Source organism: Hevea brasiliensis, chromosome 1 (assembly GCF_030052815.1).
Source record: "Hevea brasiliensis isolate MT/VB/25A 57/8 chromosome 1, ASM3005281v1, whole genome shotgun sequence".
In the NCBI taxonomy this organism is placed as follows: domain Eukaryota; kingdom Viridiplantae; phylum Streptophyta; class Magnoliopsida; order Malpighiales; family Euphorbiaceae; genus Hevea; species Hevea brasiliensis.
Window position 1 is genome coordinate 2,621,865 of NC_079493.1, and position 24,294 is coordinate 2,646,158.

At 35.0% G+C, this 24,294-nt stretch overlaps 2 protein-coding genes and 1 long non-coding RNA gene across 5 annotated transcripts; 1 reads left to right on the forward strand and 2 right to left on the reverse strand.

The window, feature by feature from the left end:
- Window positions 1–396: 396 nt before the first annotated feature.
- Window positions 397–1,659, reverse strand: LOC131168830 (uncharacterized). Its single transcript, XM_058153031.1, has one exon. It carries the CDS (start codon window positions 1,513–1,515, stop codon window positions 397–399), a length of 1,119 nt encoding a protein of 372 aa, XP_058009014.1. The 5' UTR covers window positions 1,516–1,659.
- Window positions 1,660–4,073: 2,414 nt separating this feature from the next.
- Window positions 4,074–5,976, forward strand: LOC131175342 (uncharacterized). Of its 3 annotated transcripts, XR_009145455.1 has the most exons (3): window positions 4,074–4,656; window positions 4,766–4,835; window positions 4,949–5,976. It is a non-coding gene; the product is annotated as an uncharacterized LOC131175342 (long non-coding RNA). The 3 variants fall into 3 exon arrangements; XR_009145444.1 differs by having other exon boundaries at window positions 4,074–4,850; XR_009145436.1 differs by having other exon boundaries at window positions 4,074–4,835.
- A 1,642-nt stretch (window positions 5,977–7,618) lies between these two features.
- Window positions 7,619–9,337, reverse strand: LOC110659940 (lysM domain receptor-like kinase 3). The gene has a single exon (XM_021818050.2). It carries the CDS (start codon window positions 9,117–9,119, stop codon window positions 7,722–7,724), a length of 1,398 nt encoding a protein of 465 aa, XP_021673742.2. The 5' UTR covers window positions 9,120–9,337; the 3' UTR covers window positions 7,619–7,721.
- Window positions 9,338–24,294: the final 14,957 nt, after the last annotated feature.

Here is a 24,294-nt window from a genome sequence, read left to right on the forward strand (position 1 = left end):
GATTAAGGAGTTTGAATTTACAAAACATAAAAAAAATTTTAATTGAGTTTTAGAAAAAGAATGACCACATAATTAATTTTGACGAACTAATGTTCATATTATCGATTTTCTATATTGGAATTTTGTTTGAAAAAATATTCTTAAATTTGAATTTTAACCACAAAGAAATAAAAAATAATAATAATATAAGACATGATATGCATATATTAAAAAATCAATGGAAGGATAAAATAATATTATTATAACAACTAGTTAATCAATCTTAAAAATAATGAAATACAGTTAATCAATTCTTAAACCATCTAATAAGACGGGAGAAATTCAACTTGAATTTCACGTTTATTTCTTAAATCTATGGTAAATCAAATTTAGATAAAAATTTTCCTTTCATCCCTTTCATTCTAGTCTCATTCCTTTGAAAGTTACTAGGCTTGTTCTAATTGTAGGTACTTCCATTATTGGTATATTACACACAATCTTTTCCTTTGCAATACTATAAGCTAAATAAAGGCACCCCGTGAACCAAATCAACCCATCTATTGCCCTATAAGGCTCAAGATCATGATCCATATATGGTCCTTTCTTCAAGAATTTCAATGGGATTACAGTCTTCTTTTCAGCCCATCTTCCTTTCTTGTAGTCTTTCAACACCAACACATGTAGCTCATAGTTAGCTATTTCAGCTAGAGCCAAGCAATCTTCCCATCTAAAGGCATAAACTTTACTGCTATCTGGGAAGCAACTCCTTGCCAGAACACAAGTTGTAAAACTCTCATTCTCAAAATCAAAAGACACTACTTCATAACTCTCTGATCCAAGCTTACTCGTTCTCACAAAATAAGCAATCCTTCCTATTCCAAATGACCAAAATCTTTCTTTATTTCTGTTAAAGTCGCTGAAAATACTGGTATCAAGGGCTCTCCATGATTGTGTCTCTTCTCTACCAAGTGTAAGAATTTCAAATCCTCCACATTGATTGGTTTCCTTGCCACAACCATATGCAGAAAGCACTTTGTAGCAACCTTGATGAACATAAGAAGGGAGCATGCCTTCACTCTTATGGGGTGGAGTTGGCATATCAAATACTCTGTGCAATGCCAAGTTCTTGATTCTGTACTTGTTAAAGTCCGTGCTTCTCTCCATGATCAATCCATCAAACGTGTAAAACGATTGAAATGTTTCCCCATTTTCTTGGTAAGGTTCTCGATAATGAAAACTGCACTCCCTGTTTCGATGCATATTTTTTAGCATGAAGCTGCGATCTTGCATTATTTCACACCATTGCTTGCACACGATCTTGTTCCTTACCAAACAATCTACAGGCAACCAGCTCAGAATTTCTGATATGATTTCACTAGGAAGACATGGTGGTTTTCTTGTGGGAATCATACGTTTCTTCCTTCCTTTTCTTCGAGTGTTGAGTACTGGTTTGCTGATGGGAGCTGAATTCTTCTTGTTTTTCATGCTTCGAGTAACCATTTGTTTCTTGCTTCTAGTAATCATGTGATGACCCATATTTGATCCTTCACAGTCTGCTTCTGTTTAACAAATGTGAGAATCGATAATTTTCTGCCTTTCAAGTAAAACAAAACATTAGCTTGATGAACAAAGATTTTCTACCCTTCGCATAAACATGCCCGATATGTAGCCATGACCATGCAAATAAAGTACTCTTTTTCATTACTGGATCTTGTCTAAACTCAGTTTATGTAAACTAATTAATACACAAGAGGAAAAAATAAAATTATATGTAAATATCTATATCAGATTTTTTCGGGTTTCATAGCTGTCCCTTTCAATAATATCTTTTCCGTGGATTAAATCTGAGTACTCCCCTTGGTAGTACAGTAGGCCTAATTGCTGCACCCAACACTCATTGGTTACATGCAAATATGTCTTTACAAACCCTTTTAGGTTGGAATTTAGACAAGAATTTTTCTATTTTCTAATGTAAAATTAAGGGTCTTTGGCCTTATTCAACTATTTTCAAGAACCTGTTGATGCAGACAGTTTAGGTGAACCTAGAACTAGAAGCAAGCCTTAATCAACAAACAGAAATTATTAACAGATATAGAAGATTGGAAAACAAAGAGAAGAAAAAATAAAAATCTATGAGATCAATCAACATCCTAATGATCTTAATTAATATAATTGAAGAATAATCAAGTTCAGAAGCAAGAAATAGCATACCTCTTGGAGACTTGACGTTGCAGTGTTTTAGACCCAAATTAGATTAAAGGGAGATACACATATATGTATATATATAAGCTTGCTAGGTAGGTCTGCCTGCCCGTCTGTATTCTGCAAGCCAAAAAGCCTTATTTATTTAGTCTTCTAGTCCAAATATGAAGAGGTTAATCAATGGAGTAATGGTTTCCCAAGTAGTAACTAATAAAGACGATGGTTCCTAATCATATACATCTACTAATCATTCAAGCAATTTACTTTTGTATCCAAAGCTATAATGGTGATTGAACATTAAAGATTTTCTATTAGAAAAAGAACTTCTGATAGAAGAGGTTTGTGATCTTAATTTCCTCTTTTGGCGATTCCTATTTTCATTTTCAATTAATATTTTGTGTTTATGATGATTAATGAATGATAAGAATTTGATATATAATTATAGTAGAATTATAATAGATCAACTTTTTTAAAAAAATATTTTTAATTTCATTTATAATAATTTTTTTAGAGTAAATTTAATTGATGTTTAATTATTTTTTATTTATATTTTAAATTTTTTTATTAATTTAAAGCTTTTATTACCATCGGCGATGATGCCTTGAAATTGTTGTAATATGAACTAAAATAAAAAATTAATAAAGTGGAATGCTCAAGAAAGAAAATCAATTCCATCAAATTCCAAGAAAGGATTCCAAGAAAAAATGGGACGTTCAGTCTCCTAACTCCAGCGCCTACAAAATCACTGCCCAAATGCAATTCTATCAGAAGAGACCAACATCCAGCAGTGTCTGCATTCCCAAGACTTCTGCCGAGAAACTTGCTTGATTTTGCCTTGGACACAAAGTCATTGCTGGAATGGGTTTGTAATTGCATCAATTAGCCACGTCTGGGACATATGGAATCATAAACAAATAATAACTAGACATATATAAATGTATGATTATTATTGTTATTTTTTTAAATTACAAAGTGGTTATAAATTTTGAGACCCACGTGTGTATATATTTACTCATTGAACCTAACACATTTATGCAACAAGTAGAATTTTTACAGATATCCAATCCGACTGAATCTAATAGGATAAGTTTGAATATTATATAATCGAGGTTAATAGGGGTTCGAGTTTAAAAAATAATAAACATGATGAATTCGAGTTTTACATATTGGGTATCTATTATCCAAATCAGTTTATATAAATAATTAATTAAATATAAAAAATATATATTTTTATAATAATATTTCTAAATTTTTATATATTTTATTTTATATAAAATAGAATTTAAATATTTAATGAAATTATTACATTTTTAAAATATAAATTATTAATCAAAATAATTTTTTATACAAAATATTAATTAAAATACATAAAATTAAATGGGTTAAATTTTTTTCGGATAATAATAATCGGATTTGGAATAGGTTCAAATAGTTGAGAATGAATTTTAATCAATTTGGGACAGGTATGGATTTTGATAATATTAATCAAGTTCGAATTTAAATAGAGTAATTTTTGTAGATACCCTGTTCATTGTCATCTCTATATATGTCTATTTATTATTAGATTGTCATTCCATGTAAGAAATTTTACTTGAAATTATTACTTTATTATATAATTTCTCTTATCCATAATTTTATAATAATTTAATTTAATTATTTTTTATTCTTATATTTTAAATTTTCATAAAAGAAATTTATTTTAAAAAATATAAATATTTTAGAAATAATATAATTGTGGAAATTGAATTAAATTTTCTTTTTGTAAATGATTTTTTTTTTCAAATGAAGCCCACTAGCCCAAGAAATCAATGGCGGACAGTTTTGGAGCCATAACAGTGGCAAAATAACCACCGCCTTTGTTGACAATACATCAAAAGTAATTTGATTTTATCCCACCGTAGCCTTCCATTCCCCTATTCCCGCTATCGGCTCCCCATCCCACTGTTTCCTAGTCCGTCCATCGACCCACGACTTCCCTTAACCCCATCACCTTGGTCCGCCATATCCTCCACTGCGAGCCCCCCCGTAAACCCAACCTCCACCCACCACCTCCCCTTCACTTACCCTTTCCTCGTCTGACGTCCAAGAGCCATCTATACACACGCAGCTCCCTGCTAATTTATTTATTTAGTTCATATATCCTGTGTCGTCATTGTGTGTTTAGAAGGTGGTAATACTAATAATAAAGAATATGGACAACGAAATCACATTATTACTATTAGTTTAATTAGTTTTGACAATTTGATCTTTGTTTGTGTTTACTATTGTTTGTTTACTTATTTTATGATCCTGAACTGCCAATTCAAGTACTCCTCTTTATGAAACTTTGGATGTATTCTCTATTTTGTATATCAACTGCTCCTTGTGTGGTTCAAACACCAGGTGCTGGTGCAGTCCATGGAATCTGGGAAAAGTTTATGGAGCTTGTGGAGACTAGGAGCTTTTTCTTTAATCTAGACTAGGACCTAAAAATTTGTAAGATATGAATCGAATGTTGATAGGAACACATTCATGTTTTTCGTTTTTCTCTTAGAATGCTTAAAAAAAAAAGGGCTTCCACTTGATGGTGGTTATGTATTTGTAGGGGGACAGCAATAGGCCTCAAGTCACTAAGGAGAAGGTTCTTCTTGGAGATCTTAGTATTGATTCCACATGTGAGGAAACATTGGGTTTGTCCTTACAGAATTATCCAACCTTGTTTGATAGCTTTTGTTAATAAAAATGCTTCTCACATTACCATCTGAAACTTCTTTTCATCCCCAACTAGGTGCTGAACCAGCTGATGAAGTTCCCAATTTGAGCAGTGTTTCATGGACAAATCCTGTCTTGGAAATGCGGGTTTAGTTTAGAAAGCCGCTCTTCACATTTCCAAGAAAGAGATTGTCATTCTGAAATATCCAATTTATCTTCTTGAAGGGAAATAGTGCTTGAATCAGCATGTGACAGGGATCCCCTTTTGCTCGACAAGATTATATCCCAAGATCTTCGTCTAGTCTTCAGCAGAATATTTGGGTGTGAAACATCAGTTATGGACAAGGAATGGCTGAATCGCCATATTTTATTTGGTTTGCGGAGCCGCAGTGAATTAGTAGATGGTCTGAACTTGTTGGAATTTGGTGGAACTTCCAAGATTTATGGAGAAAAAGCTGTATTTTTACTGTATAAAACATTGTCTGGAAGTGCTCCTCACTTGACAGATATTTTGGACAACCAACTCAAGAAAAGAATGTGAAAAGGCAACGGCTTTCTGGTTGCAACTCTTTGAAGAGTGTGTCTTCTCCAGTTAGAAGGGTTGGATTTGTTCTGCTTCTGCAGATGAAAGTAATACTGCTGATGCACTTGTTACACAAAAGCAAACGCACAGGCCTACTAGGATATGCACCAAAGGACTGCAACAGCAAAACTTAAGAGATCACCATAGAAAATATGGGGTATCCTATAAGAATGCAAGAGACTAGTTCCTGCATGTTAAAACAAACAAGCAACATCGGCAAAAGAGACTAGGAACTACACACATTGATTTGTCCAAAAGAATCTCCTAAAGGATCTTGTATTCAGGTTCCATTCAGTTTTCCAGTCCAGATAGGGAAATCAACAAAAAAAATACTTGTTTGGTAAGTAACACTGATAAATGGGGTTGCTTGAAATTTGTTTGTTCAATTAAGCATGACCTGTGAATCATGTTGTTTCTTGCATTGTCAGGGTATGATCTTGTGCTTTCCTAATAGGTCATCATTCTTTTCCTTCTTGAATCTATCCTGCCTTTATGCAAGTTTGCAGTTTAAATTTTTTGCATATTTCGTCTGTGCATTTTAGCAGTTTGGAATTGGATTTCAGTTGTTCATGATACTAATTATGACCATAGTGCTTGTACTGTATCAAATTTATGGCCATCATGCTCTTTGTAGCTCAATGACTAAGAAATTAAAAAAAGAGGAAGGTCAGTTAGAAGAGTAACTGAAAGTCCTTAACTTGATATCTTCAACAATAACGGTTTTATTATTATTCGTTCCCCTGAATGGAGGCATTCCTGATAAGAAGAGTAATCGTTTACCCTTCTTTTTTAACTTTTCACTGAAAAAAGAATTAGAAGAAAGCCTTTTGCAATGGCTCTGCTGTTGACTAAGGAAACTGGCACTGCAAGTTGAGCTGCTCTTATCATGGGAATAGAATGACCAAGATAATAATTTCTGCGGGGGAAACAGAATTATCACACCAACTATGAGAGTCCATTTGGCGTCAGATCAGGGAGCCGGCTATCATCTATTCATATCCAAGGGAAAGTGAGTCCAAAGTATCATGCACTACTGTGGCCTCATCGACCGCCGCTAGTATTGCTAATTCCTTTAGGCCTTTGACAAGTTTGGGGCTAGTCAACAAAGAAACCACTGGAAATTTCTTGGACATAGGTAAATACCCCACCAGGCTAAAAGAAAAATGTACAGATGATACGGCATTTTCTTGCCATTTCATGTTTTATTTTTTTCCAAAAGTTGATTTTACAGATGACTGATCAACCATTTCTGTATTCTGCTGGAGAATGGGAATTTAATGCTGCTCTTTTTACAACCTTCTTGCTTTGGAAAACTTTGTGATGTACATGGTTTCCATTTCCCATTTAAATGTACCAATTGAGCTAATTTCAACTGGACCTCCAAAGAAACAATGAGTGTGAACTTATAATTTTGACCCTTTGCTGGTGATCCCTACAAACATAATGGACTTCTCATGTCTTATGCATTCCCATACAGTTTTCAACTCTTTTCGTGGGGTTTGACTTTTGGCTTCTTTAGAGATTAATTTTCTGACCTCGCTCAACTCCAATGCTGGGTGGTCTCCACCAACCATTAGAAAGCAAAGCCTCAATTCAATCCTTCTAAGAAGAGGCTGCGCTGCTACCAGTTCAGTTTCGGGAAAAGTTCATGATTCGTTTCATATCATGAGAGAGAGCTCTTCCAGCCTAGACCCCGTAGCTTGGTTTCACAAGGCATTTCTCGAAACCTGATCAGACCATGTTCGAGGCTCCCCTCCCCCTTTTCCCTGCACCTTGACGACAAAAAAAGAGAGAGCTCTTCCAACTTTCCAATTTTCTGCGGCGAAGCTTCCTCGATGCTTACGACACCCACTTTCGTTGACATTTTCAAGTACATGGCCTATCTTTCCTTGGTATTCTTCTTGATTGGAATAAATGGCGACTTATTTCCTCAAATAAAACAAACTTTAATTTTTTTTTTTTAAATCTGCATACTAGCATTACATTAGTCAATTTATTCCACTCCTGTCCCCTCATTAGATTATTAAATTTGGTATGGGTATAATCTTATTATATAAACGTAAAGCTTCTTTGTCTTTCAATAAGCTATCTTCAATGATAAAATATACAGAGTCCACTACTTCTGTCATCATCATCATCCATCAGAATGCTTCGACAAAAAAATAAATAAATAAATGCCCAATAATTTCTATTTAAAAATTAAATAAAAAATAAAACAAAATGCAGCCAGATTTTAATTTTCCTTTTTTTTTTTTTCTTTTCCAGCTCATCTAGGTGCCAAGGAGACTGAAAACTGACCAGACACCATCCGCAAATTATCGGACCAGGTTTTCGAAGCCAAATACCACTTGGAAATCTTACCTGCCACGTGTCCCATATCTGGCCGCTTATCTGGATCCACGTGTACGCATTGTAGTGCTAGACGCGTTAGTTTCTCCGCTATGTCCACCGGGAACGAGTCATTCAGCCTCCTATCCATCCACCTCCTTAACCTTCCTTCTCTTCCTCCATCACCACCGGCATCATCGCCGCCACCGTCTATCGCCGCTCTTGCTGTATCTATCAATGACGTTCGTATAAAATCTCCTGTGCTCTTATCGTATTTGTATTTCAGCGGCTCCTCACCGGATAATAACTCTAATATCAACACACCGAAAGCGTACACGTCGGATTCTTGCGTCGCGATTCCACTGGCTTGAAATTCCGGCGACATGTAGCCTCTCACACCTTCGAATTGCATAACTCCACTATTAGATCTCTTCAATTGTTTCGATTTATCTTCATCTTCCTCACTAACTTCAGTGATTTCACTCTTCTCTTTCGAAATTGAACTCTTCTTTCTTAGGTTCTTACTCTCTTGCGGTTCTCCACACAGCTGTGCAGTACCAAAATGACAAATTTTGGCATTGAAATGTGGCTCTGTAACGATAATACCACTGCTCTTGATGTGGTTATGTACTAGGGTTAAGTTTAAGCCTGTTTGGTTGTGGATGTAATCGAGTCCTTGAGCCAGGTCGGCGGCGACCTGCATTCGCGAAATCCACGATGAAAGAACCGTAAAGTTCGGATTCCTCGCATTGCGTAAACAATCGGCGAGATTCGCGCCGGCGATGAATTCGTAAACGAGGTAGATATGTTCTCCTGATAGCGAAACGCCCAATAATTTGATTACGCTCCTGTGGTGACCCCGGCAGATGACTCCCAGATGTTCTCTCAGCTGCGACATTTCCATTTTCCGGCGGAACTTTCGCTGGAAGACTATCGTCTCACTGTCCCTTAGAGTACAGCGCCAGCAGGCGGTAGAAGACGTGGAGTAACGTTTTGCGAGGAAATTGTTGGTGGCTGCTCGAATTTCAGAGATGTCATATATGTTAGGGCTTTGAGAGATGGATTGGCGGAGGCTGGATAGGGAGGTTCGGCTGGATAAGGTGGACGACGAAGTAGTAGTGTAAAACCCACCCGAGGTGTTTGAGGTTGAGGGAGCAGAGGCAGCAGAGAAGGAGGTGGACGAGGCGGTGCTGCTGGCGAAGGTTGGCAATCTAGGCGTGGAAGGCGTGCGTGGAGATTGAGAGGAGCGAGTCCGGGAAGCTTGACTAGGACGAGTTCGGGTGGAGCGGGCTGAGTTGGGGTCTGACGCGTCGACTGCCATTTTGGTTTTGCACATGTACGCGCCTGGAGAGAAAATGAAAACCAGAAAAAGAAAATTTACAAAATTTTAGAAATTGCGAAAGGGTAGAAAGAAAAGGAGTAGGCATAGAGAGGAAGTAGTTAAGACCTAAACTAAAAGCGAGTCATTGACGCGATTGAGTAATCTGAAAACTGGAAAGTAACCAGAAGGCTGCTTGGTCGTGCTAAAGGGGGCGCGTAGGGCCACGCACTTTAGCAAATTTCCCCAAAAAGAAATTTTAAAAATTATTAGAAGGATTCCATATATATATATATCACATAACCATATAAAATTTATTCTATATATTATAAAAAAAAAATTACTTTTATGTAAAAATAGTGTCTAATATTTCTAGTAATTAATGGGCTACTTTTTCCGGTTGGAGCCTGACAAAACAACCAGCAGTTCTGTCCAAGAGCTTTGTCGTTCTTCAAATCGGTGAGCAAATAAATACCCTTTGCCTTTACCTTTACCTTTACCTTAACCCAATTTATGTCTCCGATTTTACCAACAAGAACATTTAAGACATTGGCTTTTTTTCTCATTCATTGAATTTAGTTAAAATTTAAGTCAAAATTTCATAGATAAAATTTAATATTATCAGGTTAAACATGCAAACATAGACAAGGATGTTTATGCCAAAGTTTGTATTGGAAATTAAGAATACCGCTACCCGTGAGATGATTAAAAAAATTTTGGGGGTTGGGGTCCATGTTTCAAGTATGGGATGGGTTGGTGAGAGTCAGGAGCAGTAGTTGAGGAAGAAGGGGGATGAATTCAACTGCCTGCCCCTTAATCACATTTGGATAGATAAACAAACAAAGCAAATAATTGCATTAGAAATCAATTAAGTTTAGAGTTTTTCTTATATTGATATTATTATTATCTTCCCTTTTTTTGGCCAAGAATTATTATCTGCCTCTTAATTTATGCTTGTGCCAATTTAGATATTATAATTTGTTCTTCTGTGTAGGGTTGAATGTTTTATACAAGATTAAAATGTTAATGACGATAAAAATTTATAGACCAAAAAGTTTGTAGTAAAATATATTCACTTTTTATTAACAGTAAAATTTTAAATAAATAAACGAAAATAATTGTTAAAAATTAAACTTTAATATTTTTATTATTTTTTAAAATTTAAATTTAAATATTAATTATGATATAATATAAAAATATTGTTTAATTATTGAAATTTTTAATATACTCATAAATTATATTAATTCAAATTTATATAAATTTCAATACTTTTAATTATTATATCTGAATTATTTTTTAATAACAATAATAAATTCCAATAATAAACAGACTCATTTTTTTAATGATTAGTTTTCGTTAAAATTTAAATATGAGACGTTGAAAATTTTTTAAAATTACTCCCATACTATTAAAGTAAGACATGCCCTTATTATTAAGATGAAAATTTATAAACTCAAAGCCCGCAAGCTTTAATGTTCCCTCCCCTAGGGGAGAGCAGTTTTCGGTTTAAATCAAAAAATCGAATCGAATCGAATCGATTCAATTCAGTTCAATTGGTTTGATTTTAATTTTTAATAGGTTCGGTTTGATTTATAATTTTGATAATTTTGATTAATCGGTTCGGTTCGGTTATTTTCATAAAAAAATCAAAAAAATCACACCGAACCAAAATTATTAATATATATAGGAAATTAAAGAAAATCGAACCAAATTGAATCGAACCGAATTGAACCGAACCGAAAATAAAAAATCAAACCGAACCTTAAGATTTTTTAGTTTTGATTTCTAGTTTTTTTTGTTTTTATATTTTTATTATTTAGATTTAATGTTAAAAATATGAAATTTTATAAATTTCGGTTTGATAGGTTTAAAACAGAACCGAACCGATATTTATTGATTCGATTCGATTCGATTTTTTCTTATTAATAGGTTCGGTTCGATTTTTAAAATTTTTAATTTTCGATTTTCGATTTTATCGATTCGATTCGGAACCGAACCGACCGTTTGCACACCCCTACCCTCCCCCACAATTTGTGGACAGAACGCCCTATTTAATAATATTAGCAATATTAATTATTTTAATTATTTTAGGTTGTTTATATAATAATTTAAAATAAAAATATTAAGTAAAAAATAATTATTGAATTAAATATCAAATATAAAAATAATAATATCATTTTGTTAATCATAATCAAAATACTCTCTCAACTTATGAAAAAAAAATTTTCATAAACTACTTATTCAACCTCTAAATACTAATATAAATATTATGCTACTAAATAGAATAAATAAAATTTGATGGATCTTTTCTTAAGGCATTGAAAACAAAAATCTTCATCTAACAATATAATTTAGATGGATAAGTTTTATAATTATTTATTTGTTTTAAAAATATTTAATCGGTCTAATTGTTACGAAAGTGATGGTTTTTACTTTGAATAATAATGAAATAACGATAATTTCTGACTTCATTCGTGACACAAGTTAGCATTACCATGGCATGAAATATGGAAATGTCAAAGTCGGAAAATCAAAGCTAATACCAGGTCCTTGATGGTATGAAAACACCGTATATAAGAATACAGTTTGATCTTTACAAACCGAAGATATCAATCCTGCAAGGATCTTTTTTAATTATTTTTAATTAATAATGATTCTTACATATAAATATTGAATTCATAAATCATGTATTAAAATATACACTCATTTTACATTAAGATATAGAAACATATTATTTATGCAAATTGCTGGAGAATAATAAATTAATACATATTCTTGTTTATTCCTTTACCATGCATGTGTCAGTATGTAAGGCTTTGAATAGTCCTAGTCTTTCCTTTTAAATCACGTGGATTCCAGATTTTGACTGCTGCAACGATTTCTCTGGGGGCTGCTACAACAATGGCATAATCAGTTATCCATCACGCTAAGCTTTTAATTTGGGTTTTAATTTTGGGGTAATTAGATTTTTTTTTTTCCTTCTTATATTTTGATCCCTTTTGATCATAAAAATTTCATAAAAATTAAGTAGGAAAACATCATATATGCTAAAATGCAGATAACGTAACAGAATTGAGAAATGGAAAGAGAAATGCTAGTTGTATTTTTTCCTCTGGTTTTGTCAATTTATATATATAATGAAATGTTCAATATGAAAGCTAAAACAGTTACAACAGAATTCGTAACTTTCTAGCTCCAGCTCAGCCCATGTGCCTAACTACTAACAAAAAAACTCCAGCCACATAATTTTAAATACATTCCTTTAGCCCCCCTCAAGATGGAGATGGATTCAGAGTAGCAAATCCCATCTTGGACAAAAACTGGTGGAAACAAGGAGTGGTGACAGGCTTAGTGAAAATATCTGCAAGTTTTTCTCTTGCCGGAACATGAGTTGTAGCAATGAACTTCGCTAGCACCTGTTGTCGAACAATGTGATAGTCAATGTCCAGGTGTTTGGTAAGTTCATGAAATACTGGATTTCTGAGATGTGAACTGCTGCCTTATTGTCACAAAAGAGGGGAATCGGTAGATTTGGCTGGATTTGCAAGTCCCGTAAAAGATAGGAGATCCATTGTAGTTCACAAACTGTTGTGGCCATGCTCTGATATTCAGCTTTAGCAGAGGATTGAGTAACGGTGGATTGTTTTTTCGACTTCCATGAAATGAGAGCTGGCTCAAGAAAAATACAATAGCCTGTCAAAGATTTTCGCGTCAGTGGGCAAGTAGCCCAATCAGTGTCACAGTATGATCGTAGCTGTAAATTGACATTGGAAGGAAAAAATAATTCTTTTGCAGGGGATCCTTTTAGATATCAAAGAAGAGCTTGTAGGGCATCCCATTGTGCTTTTCGTGGTAATTGCAAAAATTGACTTAAGGTCTGAACTACATAAGAAATGTCTAAACGTGTGAGATTCAAGTAAAGGAGACGCCCAACAATTCGTCTATATGCCTCAGGTTCCAAAAACAAATCAGTAGTGTGATCATCAAGTTTAAAAGTTTTGCTCATCGGAAATTCCTTTGGTTTACAATCAAGTATATTTGCATCCAAGAGGATGTCCAAGATATATTTGCGCTGGGTAAGAAATAATCCTGAAGGGGATCTTGCAATTTCTACACCCAAAAAAATACTTATCATAGCCAAGATCTTTAATAGTGAAGGAGCTATGTAGAAATGCTTTAACAGCCAATATATCAGATTCATCAATGCCTGTGACCAACACATCATCTACATACACGAGCAAAGCAGTAAAATGATCACCTAATCCTTTAACGAACAAACAATTATCATGAACTGATTGGGTAAACCCAAAAGACAGTAGCTTTGATGTAAGTTCCTTGTTCCATTGGCGTCCGGCTTGTTTGAGGCCATAAAGTGACTTTTTCAATTTACATACCTGACCAATCTTAGGTACTGGATAACCATCAGGAGGTTTCATGTATATCTCTTTATCAATGACCCCATGTAAATAAGCGTTATTAATGTCTAATTGATGTATTACCCAATTGCGAGCTGATACTAGTGCTAGCAAAATACGGATTGTCACGGTCTTTGCTACTAGAGAGAAGCTAGCCGTATAATCGAGTCCTGGTAATTGGTTATAACCCTTAGCGACAAGTCGGGCTTTGTAACGCTCTACCGAGCCATCTGGCTTATACTTCACCTTATAAATCCACTTGGAATCGATGGCCTTTTTATGAGATGGTAAATCAACAATTTCCCATGAACTATTGTCTTCTAATGCCTGTAATTCTTTCCTCATTGCCTCAAGCCATTATGGATTGCTTTTGGCTTGACTATAGTTAGTTGGTTCATGGATCATAGACACATTTGCAAAAAATTTAGGATAAGAAGAACTGAAAATGGGTTGAGATAGAAAAAAGTTACCTGGTGGAGGAATAAGAACCAATGAACTATCTTCACATGATTGATTAAGAGAATGAAGGGGGCTATATGAGTGAACAGATGCAACAAAATCTCGAAGCCAAAGTGGTTGGGATCTAACTCGTGCACTTTGCCGTAAAGGTTGTGTAGCATGTTATTAGATAGGTGAGGCAACAAGGGTAGATTATAAATGTGAATCAGAGTTGTTTATGGACAAAGATGGATTTGGCATGGATGGTGGGAGAGATGGTATGGTGCTGTTGGGAGTTATGTTTGAGGAGGATGTATTTGGTGTTGGATGGGGTTCCGAAATAAAATGTGGTATGACTGGGATTTGTGGATCATCGAGGGAGGAATGAGGTAATGAAGAGTTAGCAAAAGGAAAGATGTGTCCTTGAAAAGAACATCTCGAGAAGTGCATAAAGAATTTGTGTCAAGGTTGTATAATTTGAATGCCTTTTGTCCAAGTGGATAGCCTAAAAATATGCACCTATAGGCTCTGGGAGCAAATTTTGATTTGTGAGGAGATACATTTGTGGCATAACACAGTGAACTGAAAATCTTGAGGCATGAATAGTCTGATGGTTTATTATTTAGTATCTCATAAGGTGTCTTCCAATGTAGAACTTTAGTTGGAAGCCTATTGATTATAAAGGTGGCTGTCAATAAGGATTCACCCCAAAACTTCTGAGGTAGGCCAGATTGAAACATCAAGGAACGTGCAACTTGGAGCAGGTGTTTATGCTTCCTTTCCACAATCTCGTTTTGCCGAGGAGAGTATGGAGATGAGCGTTGATGGATAATTCCTTTTGATTGAAATAATTTTGCACAACTTGAATTAATGAACTCACTGCCATTGTCACTTCGGATGATTTTTACCATGACTTTGATACTGATTCTGTACAGTATTGATGAATGTGGAAAGAATTTGTGATGTTTAAGTTTTGTCATGAATCAAGTATGTCCAAGTTGCACGGTTGTGATCATCAACTAAAGTCAACATGTATTTGGCATTTGTAATAGATGATGTTTGATAGGGACCCCACAAGTCAATATGAATTAGCTAGAAAGGAAATGCAGCATGAGAGTCACTGACTAGGAAGGGTAGCCGCTGTTGCTTTGATAAATGGCATACATCACAGTCAACAAGTGGTGTGTAAGATGAAATTTGAAGAATATGTGTGATTGCAGAAGCAGATTCCTATCCTAGCCTGTAGTGCCACAAGTTATTGCAAACAAGGGAACTTTTATTTATGGTAGTACATATATTGTTTGTAGCGTTACAACTTTGAGCAGCACAATGAACTAGTGCAGCAAGTGAGATGGGATTCTTTGGCTCAAGAAATGATGATTTATCCAGTCGATATAGGCCCCCCATTATCTTCCCAATAACAATCAATTCCCTAGTCCATTGGTCATGTAAAAGACATTTATTAGGGAAGAAAGTTACAATTATGTGAGAGGTAGTTGTGAGTTGACTGACAGATAGTAAATTATACCGAAACTTGGGTAAGTATAGTACTTTCATCAATTTTAGTTTAGGGTGTAAGATAATAGTACCTATTTTGTCCACTATTTATTTGGATCCATCTGGTAAGTATACATGTGTATTAAGGTTAAAGGGTTGGTATGAATCAAAATAAGTGGGGTTAGATATCATGTGTGTGGATGCACCAGTGTCTATAATCCATTCACTTGTCCAACTAGAATCATCACCAAGAAAACAATTCACATCTGCCATACCTACAAATCCAGCAAGACCAGAAAAGTTGTGACTATTATTCTCCATAGTCATTTTACCCTTAAGGTATTTCATTACTTCTTGCTTCACTGCATTGGAGATTTCTTTATTCCACTCATCAGTTTTCTTCAATGTACTAGACTAAGCCTCATCTGGCGGAGTATCTTGCAACACCATATTTGCTTGCGACCTATGAAATTTCTTTTGCTTGAACTCTTGGAACCATTTTGGATAGCCGTGTAACTTGAAGCAAGCATCCCTTACATGCCCTGACTTGTTACAGTGTGTATAATAACGATCCTCCTTCTTCTCCCGTTTCTTTGAAGACTGAGATTTGTTTCCTCCTGCATCCTTCTTCACATAATTGTTTTTAACCATCATTGCCACTTTTTCACTTACATCGACAGTAGCCTGTACATCTTTCTTCTTCTCTACACGCAAAGCCATGGAATATGCTTTGCTAGCACTTGGCAGTGGATCCATGAGTAAAATCTAATTGCGGACATGATCATAATGGTCTCCTAGTCCCATCAAAAATTGAATTAATTTTTCATCTTCATCAAAGTCTGCTATTGCTTTTGATGCACTGCAAGTGCAGTTGCCGCAAGTGCACACAGGAAATGGCTTCAAGCATTATACCTCATCCCATAACTTCTTCAACTTGGTGAAATACTATTTTGGCTGAGTTGCAAGTGAGGCCAAACCTGTTATAGCAGATTTTAGATGGGCAGAAGGTAGATGAGAAGCTAATGGCTACTATGAGCAAAATCTCAGAAGGGAAGGCAACTGACTATGAGGTGAAAGCAAATGGGTGTCTATACTACAAAGGCAGAGTGTGTGTACCAGATAATGGGGAATTGAAAACTAGTATTCTAAAAGAGGCACACTCCAGTGTTTATGCTATGCACCCAGGAAGTACAAAAATGTATCATGACCTGAAGCTTCAGTATTGGTGGCCTGGTATGAATAAGGATATAGCTGACTATGTGACTAAATGCCTGATATGTCAGCAAGTCAAGGCAGAACATCAAGTTCTATCGGGTTTGCTACAGCCTATACGCATACCTGAATGGAAATGAGATCGGCTCACCATGGATTTTGTAAGTGGTCTACCTCTTACCCAGAAGAAGCATGACGCAGTATGGGTGATAGTGGATAGATTGATGAAGTTGGCACACTTTCTGCAAGTTAGGACTGACTACTCACTGGAGAAGTTAGTAGAATTATATATCAATGAGGTAGTTAGACTGCATGAAATTCCATTTTTCCATCATATTTGATCGAGACCCAAGATTTACATCGAGATTTTGGAAGAAGTTGCATGAATCCTTGGGTACACAACTCCACTTTAGCACAGCTTTTCATCCTCAGACGGATGGTCAATCAGAAAGAGTAATCCAGGTAAACATTGAAACCAATTGAATTAATACAAATATTGAACTGAAATGATAATAATAACATGAAATATATGTTAGGACCTTGAGGATATGCTGAGGAGTTGTGTCATCAAGTTTAATCATCGAGTTTGAGGGAAGTTGGGATAGATACCTCCCACTGGCAGAATTTGCATATAACAACAGCTATCAAACTAGCATCCAAATGGCCCCGTATGAAGCATTGTATGGGAGGAAATGTAGAACTCCAGTGTGTTGGACTGAATTGGGTGAAGACAAACTGGTAGGGCCAGACTTGGTGAAACAGACTGAGGAGAAAGTAAGGTTAATCAAAGCCGATCTGAAGGTTGCCTCTGACAGACAGAAATCCTATGCCGACCTGAAGAGAAAATAAATAGAATATGCAATTAGCGACAAAGTGTTCCTCAAGGAGTCACCGTGGAAGAAGGTACTAAGGTTTGGACGAAAGGGTAAGTTGAGCCCTAGGTTCATTGGCCTATATAAAGTCATTGAACGTGTGGGACCAGTGGCCTACAGGCTAACTTTACCACCAAAGCTGGACAAGATCCACAATGTGTTTCATGTATCCATGCTGAGAAGATACCGCTCAAATCCTTCACATGTCATTTCCATGGAAGAAATTGAAGTACAACCGGATTTGACATATGAAGAAGAACACATACAGATCTTGGCTCGGGAAATGAAAGAGTTGAGGAATAAGCAGATTCCACTGGTGAAAGTACTTTGAAGGCACCACAACACCGAGGAGGCAACTTGGGAAAGTGAAGAGACGATGAGGCAACAGTTCCCTCAACTATTTGCATCAGGTAAATTTCAAGGACGAAATTCAAATTAGAAGGGAAGAGTTGTAACACCATCACTGTAGCAATTCCGTACATTCTACTGTTCAGGTGACCTGTGTCGATCCAGACAGCTAGAACGTCTGGAAAAATATTTTGACTAAAGTGAGGAGCCATAATTAACTCAAATATTAACAAGAAAAATGTAGGAAAAATTTTAGAAATAAAAACAACCAAGTTAAATGAGCCGGTGCCCTAGCGATGGGTAACCCAGTGGGAAGTTACGGTCTTCACAGTTAGAAGCCCTAAACTCAGGAGAAAATTCATGAAATAATTTTTGGGACTCCAGAGAAGAGTCATTGAGGTTTCGATGGCATTAGAATGCCAAGAAAATGCTTAGAAAAATTTTTAGATCGGTACAGACGATTTTGACTCAATAAGCAAAACGGATGGCATTTTGGTCATTTCATCTTCAGAGATGATTTTTGGCCCACTTGTCCAGTTAAATAAATAATTTACAAGACAAAAAATATAAATAAATATTGAAGAAAATTTATTAAAAATAAATTAAAAGAGAGGAAAAGAAAACACAACAAATGAAGTTAAAATTCCATTTATGACATAATAATGATGCACTTAGACTTTTTCTAACCAATCACATGTGGACAACTTCAAGTGTAAAAGCTAAATTAGGGATAAATTGTATTAAAAACACCTTCTTCTTCCTTGGTTCTCAAAGTGGCCGAAACCTCTCTCACTCCACCTCCAAAGCTCTTCCATCTTCATATCTTCAATTTAGTTGATTTCCCACCATAAAACTTCTTACTCATTTCATTAAAATTTCTTTTTGCACCTTGGGCAAGCTTGAGGCAGCAAAAAGAAGTGGAAATAAAGAGGTTTGTCAAGCTTGGAAGTTAGCTCCAACAAGGTTAGTGTCCAAATCCTTTTCTCTTTCCTTTAAATTTCTTGTTAGAATAATAAATTGAACTAGAATATGTGAAGTTTCATAAAAAATAAATATGTTAAAGTGTCACCCCATTTTTGGCAGCCATGGACTTATTAGGGTTTTGATGATTTCTTTGGGTTAAATGAGTATATATAGTTGCCCTTGATATGAACTTAACACTTAGCACATTGAATTGTAAGTTAATGGAAGAGTAGAGAAATTGAGAACTTAGGGTTTTGTGCAAATTGGAGTTTTGCTCCTATAATGGTGTAGAAACATTTTAATGGTCAATTAGTGACCATTTGGCAAGTTTTAAACTTAATATGAAGTGAATTGAGTCATTGATTGTTGGAAAAGGTAGGCTGCCTTGTGTGATGTATTATAGACTCTTGGAGTCCAGTATGTTTGGAGAGCCTTAACTGAACTTGTATAGCTCTAACTGGTGCAAGGCCAATTGGAGGTGAAACTAGATACATAATGCCACAACTTTGATGAAGGAACCCTGTCCAGAAACTAAACTTAGGATGCCCTAAAAATTGACCAAATCCGAGTAGCACCAATTCTGCCTGGGCAAAATGACCAAATAAACAGTGTTTATTCATCTGGTCATAGCTCAGTGTAGAAAGGTCCAATTGACATGAAATTTATATCAATGGAAAGCTGAGGCAATTTAGAACAACTTTCATGTAGAACATAAACTCAAATTCTGAACTTAACTAAATGAAATTACTAGCCAAAGTTGGACTACCAAATCTAATAGAACCAAAAATTGCCCAGAAATTCTGGTAAAGGCAATCCGACTAGTTATGGTACAATAGCCATAACTTGAGCAAGAAAACTCCAATTTGGATGATTCGAAAATTAAAATGTAACTAGACACAATAAAGAACAACTTTGATTAAGAACACTTGGCCAAATTCTTACTGTAGAATAGCCTAATGGAATAATGAACTCTAGCACCCAAAAATTGAAATTTTGATTTGTTCTCCATTGGTTAGAAGTATGGATTGACAACTAATGCCAACACTTTTGGGAACCAAAATATGGTAAATTTATGTGATTAGGACTCATGTAACTATTATATCTTGGAAAGTCAATAATTTGACCTAAATAGTAAAATGAATAGTAACTTTACATGTAAAACATGAAATTCAATTAATAACTTTGTAATATGCCCTAGTACACCTAGTAAGATTGGTTTGGATAGGTTGGCATGCCAATAGGGTTCAGTTACTAGTACTGCACATGGCATTATGCCATTCTGTGATTTTATGGCTTTTAGCCATTCTGATATTATGGTGATACTTGGCCTTGTGCCTAAAATTATTACAGCTCATTAGTTGTTTTGTTGCACACCGAGAGATACATACGTGACCGATGGTGTGACGGCCCTAGTTACTTAGTACCCAGTGCTAGTTTACTCGTTTATCCAGTCCAGTCATCCAGTATAGGTTACTTGAACAACCAAAAAAATGAAAATGGATAAATTTAATGAAATAATTGATATAACAAGTACCAAATAAATAAACTACAAGTAATTACCAAAAATTTGCCTGCATGAGACATCGATATATATACACACTGCATATTTATTTTTTTTAGTTCTTTTTATTTTATTATTGATACTACTAAGCATTATTGCTTAGCGCGTTGCTTTTGCCACGCGTAGGTTCTGGAGAGACTGACAGAGAGGCCAGCAGACTACAGACTGGGTGAAGCTTGTTCACATATTTGCATAGTGTCCGTGTCACCTTACAAACCTCAGTGCATTGGTAGGACACTAGGTCCCATTTTAGTATTTTGTACTGTTTGCATTTTGTAATTAAACTTTTATGTTCTCATGTATAGTTGAAACTCATGTAATATATTTTGGTATTAATGCAAATATTTGTAATTTGTGTTTATAAATGAAAATGTAGTATTTATTTATGATTTGTACATGATTATTATGTGAAATGAATGAATGATAAATAGAAGAATTTTTGAAAAATGGTTGAGAAATATTAAGATTATGTTGATATAATGGAGTTTGAGAACGATTGAAAATGTATTGAAAGTGTTTTTTACAGGTTCCGAAGAACTGTTTTCTCTATTTTTAGCCGGTACTCTGTCGAAATTTCTATAAAATTTTCGGAACCTCAAATGAATTTATAATTTTAATAAATGACTTAAATAAGTCAAATTTCACAAATTGCATTTCATAACCATGAAGAAATAAATTAAGGAATGATAAAAATAATTGAAATAAAATATAGTGTTCCGGTACACTGTATGGCATATCTTGCTCGGCTATACTGTAGACAGGTAAAAGGTGTCACAAATACACTATTAGGGGCATGTTTCCTTGAGTGAATAAACTGATCTCACGTTTAATGTTGTATACCAAGGTCCATTACTCTCCCCAAAGCATTGCTCCAATTCATTCCACAAATTTTTAGATGTGCTTGTGTATAAGAATGCTTCAACTAATTCTTTTGAAATAGCATTTAGTATCCAAGAAATTACCATACAATCTATATGTCTCCATTTTTCAAACATAGGAGAATTCTTGCTTGGTTTTTCAATTTCTGTAACGCCCTCACTGTAAGTAGTCCGTACGTTCTACTGTTTCGACGACTAACATCTATTTGGACAGCCAAAATGTTTGGAACTACACTTAAACTTGGACGAGGAGATAAAAATTGATGAAATAAAGAAAAAAAATTAAGAAAAAATAAAAGAAATGAAATGTAACTAGGTTAAAAGAGCCGGAACCGCGATGTGTACTGGGAAGTCACTGCATAGACAGTTGACGACCCCAGACCCGCGAGAAACCCTAGGAAATAATTTTTGGGACCTAATTAAAGGTTTACTGATGTATAAATGACATTGAAAATGTCAAAGAAAATTTAGTTAATTGGTACAAGTGAAAATAAAAATGAAATAGACAATATAAAATTAAAAGAACAGTCGGGTTAGGAATTTAGTTAGTATTACAGAAAAAAAAAATTTGACTATATCCCGAAGAGGGGCATTTTAGTCATTTGGCACCTAGAGTTGACTTTTGACCTAAATATTTATTAAAATGAGTGATGTTAAAATTTTGAAAATCTCATGAAAACATGAAACTATATGTAATGTAATTAAAGGAAACATGAGGGGAATTATTAGAATTATTAACACTTTAATTATTATAATGAATAAACAAATTCTTAGTGGAGTATAAATAGCATAAGGTGACAAAATTAATCCACTTCACTTCATCTTCTTCCTCATTTCATCACCATAGTCGAACCTAGTTCTCCATTCTTCCTCCATGATTTCTCTCATCCAAGCTTCAAATTCCTTCCATTCTCACCATAATCCTCACAAGTTCCTTCGCAAAAATTAGTCCCCACACCTTGAGAAGTCTATAGGCAGCAAGAGAAAAGAGAAATCTTGAAGTTTTCACAAGGTTGAGAAGCAGCCATTAAAGGTTAGTGTATGTTTTCTCTTCTTTCCTTTGTTAAATCTTGAATTAAGGTTGAAATGAGTGAGTATAACATGAAATTGAAAGAAAATGATTAGTAATTTAGAATCCTTATTTCAGCAGCCTTTGAAAATATGGGAGATTAATAAATTCATGCATGTAAATGGTAATTAGTGATGCTAATGGATAAGTAGATGAAGTTGTATGTGTTAGAATGTGATTGCATGTGTATGTTATGATTGACAAATTGGAGTTAGAGTTTTGACCTAACTATTGGAGACTTTGTGTTATTGCTAGAATTTGATTTTGTGAGATGAATTGATGATATTTAGAAGTGCCATGAATGTCAATTTGTAGTTTGGGAGTTGGAGGAAATGAAATTTGGAAGTGTATATTTTTCATGCAGGTTGAGACTTTGAAATCCAGTGAATATTTTGAGCCATAACTGAAATTGTGTTACTCCAATTGGTATGAGGCTAATTGGAGATGGAACTACACCTAAAATACTCCATTTTCCATGAAGAAACCATGTCCAAATTCAGTCTATAAATTGACCTAAATTCTGTCCCAATCTAGATGACCATATAGTGAACTCAAAAAAATAACCAAATGAATAGTACACATTCATTTGGCCATAACTCCCTCTAGACAAGTCCAAATGACCTGAATTTTATACCATTGGAAAGCTTAGACATAGGACTACAACTTTCATGAAGGACACAAAGCCCATAAATGTCTCTAACCAAACCAAATTGTTGGCCCAAGTTAAGTCACAAAACTGTCTAGAACCATATTACCCAGAAATTGCTAGATATAGGCTTACTTGACCAGTTTTGGCAAAGAGGCCATAACTTGGTCTACAAAAATCCAAATGCAATGAAATCAGTGAAAAAATTTCCACAAGACATCAATCTACAATATTGGTATTTTGACCAAAACTTAGAAATTAAGGGAACTAGGTCAATTTGCTAGGTCAAGTTAGTATGCAAATCCTGGAAATTGCCTAAGTGACCACTTGACCACAAAATAGTCCTTTAGTCATATCTCCCACTAGGAAACTCCAATTGGGATGAGCCATATTGTTCTGGAAACCTAAGGAATATGACTCCAACCTTGTTTTAGACACTTTCCTCAAATTCTGAATGTAGGAACCCTAAATGTTGAGTCAAAGCCATTGACCTAAACTAGAATCCTGTTGGCACAGGGTACTTGAGTCTAGGCCAGTGATTTGGCTATAATTAATTCTACAAAACTTGAAAAATTACAATCCAAAATTCTGAGTGACCATATGATATAGGACAACAAATTATATGAAGAATACTAAGCCTAAAAGTGACTGCAACATGTTCAATTAAATTGGTAAAATGTAACTTCAAAATTTGCCTAGCTAAGGATCCAGAATTTGGAAATGAACTAGTTATGGTTATTTGACCATAACTTGAGTTCTAGAAATCCAAATGACATGATTCAAAAAGGGAAAATAAGACAAGACATACAAGAATAACTTCCATTGAAGGAAGTATGGTTAAACAATGGCCACAAAGTGATTAAATTGATAGGTAAAGTTAAGACATTAAAACTGAACCTAATTGACTAGCAGGTATCAATCCAATCCAAGTTTGGAACACTGGATAGCTGTCAAGAATATCCTTAAGTACTTGAGAAGAACTAAGGATTTATTCTTGATATATGGAGGTGAAGACTTGCAATTGGATGGTTATACTGATTCTGATTTCTAATCAGATATCGATGATAGAAAGTCTACCTCTGGATATGTGTTCATTTGTAATGAAGGTGCAGTCAGTTGGAAGAGTTCCAAACAGAGTACGACTGCAAATTCCACTACCGGGGCTGAGTATATTGCTGCATCAGATGCTGCAAAGGAAGCTGTTTGGATATAAGAAATCTCGGTCTCACTAGAAATCCAAACACATAGAAAGGCACTACCACATTATCAGCTAAATAGTTGGGCAAGGCGATAC

What these genes read in the sequence shown, in the direction of transcription:
- LOC110659940 (XM_021818050.2), bottom strand. Translation starts at nt 9,119, where the DNA reads ATGTGCAAAACCAAAATGGCAGTCGACGCGTCAGACCCCAACTCAGCC.
- LOC131168830 (XM_058153031.1), bottom strand. Translation starts at nt 1,515, where the DNA reads ATGGGTCATCACATGATTACTAGAAGCAAGAAACAAATGGTTACTCGA.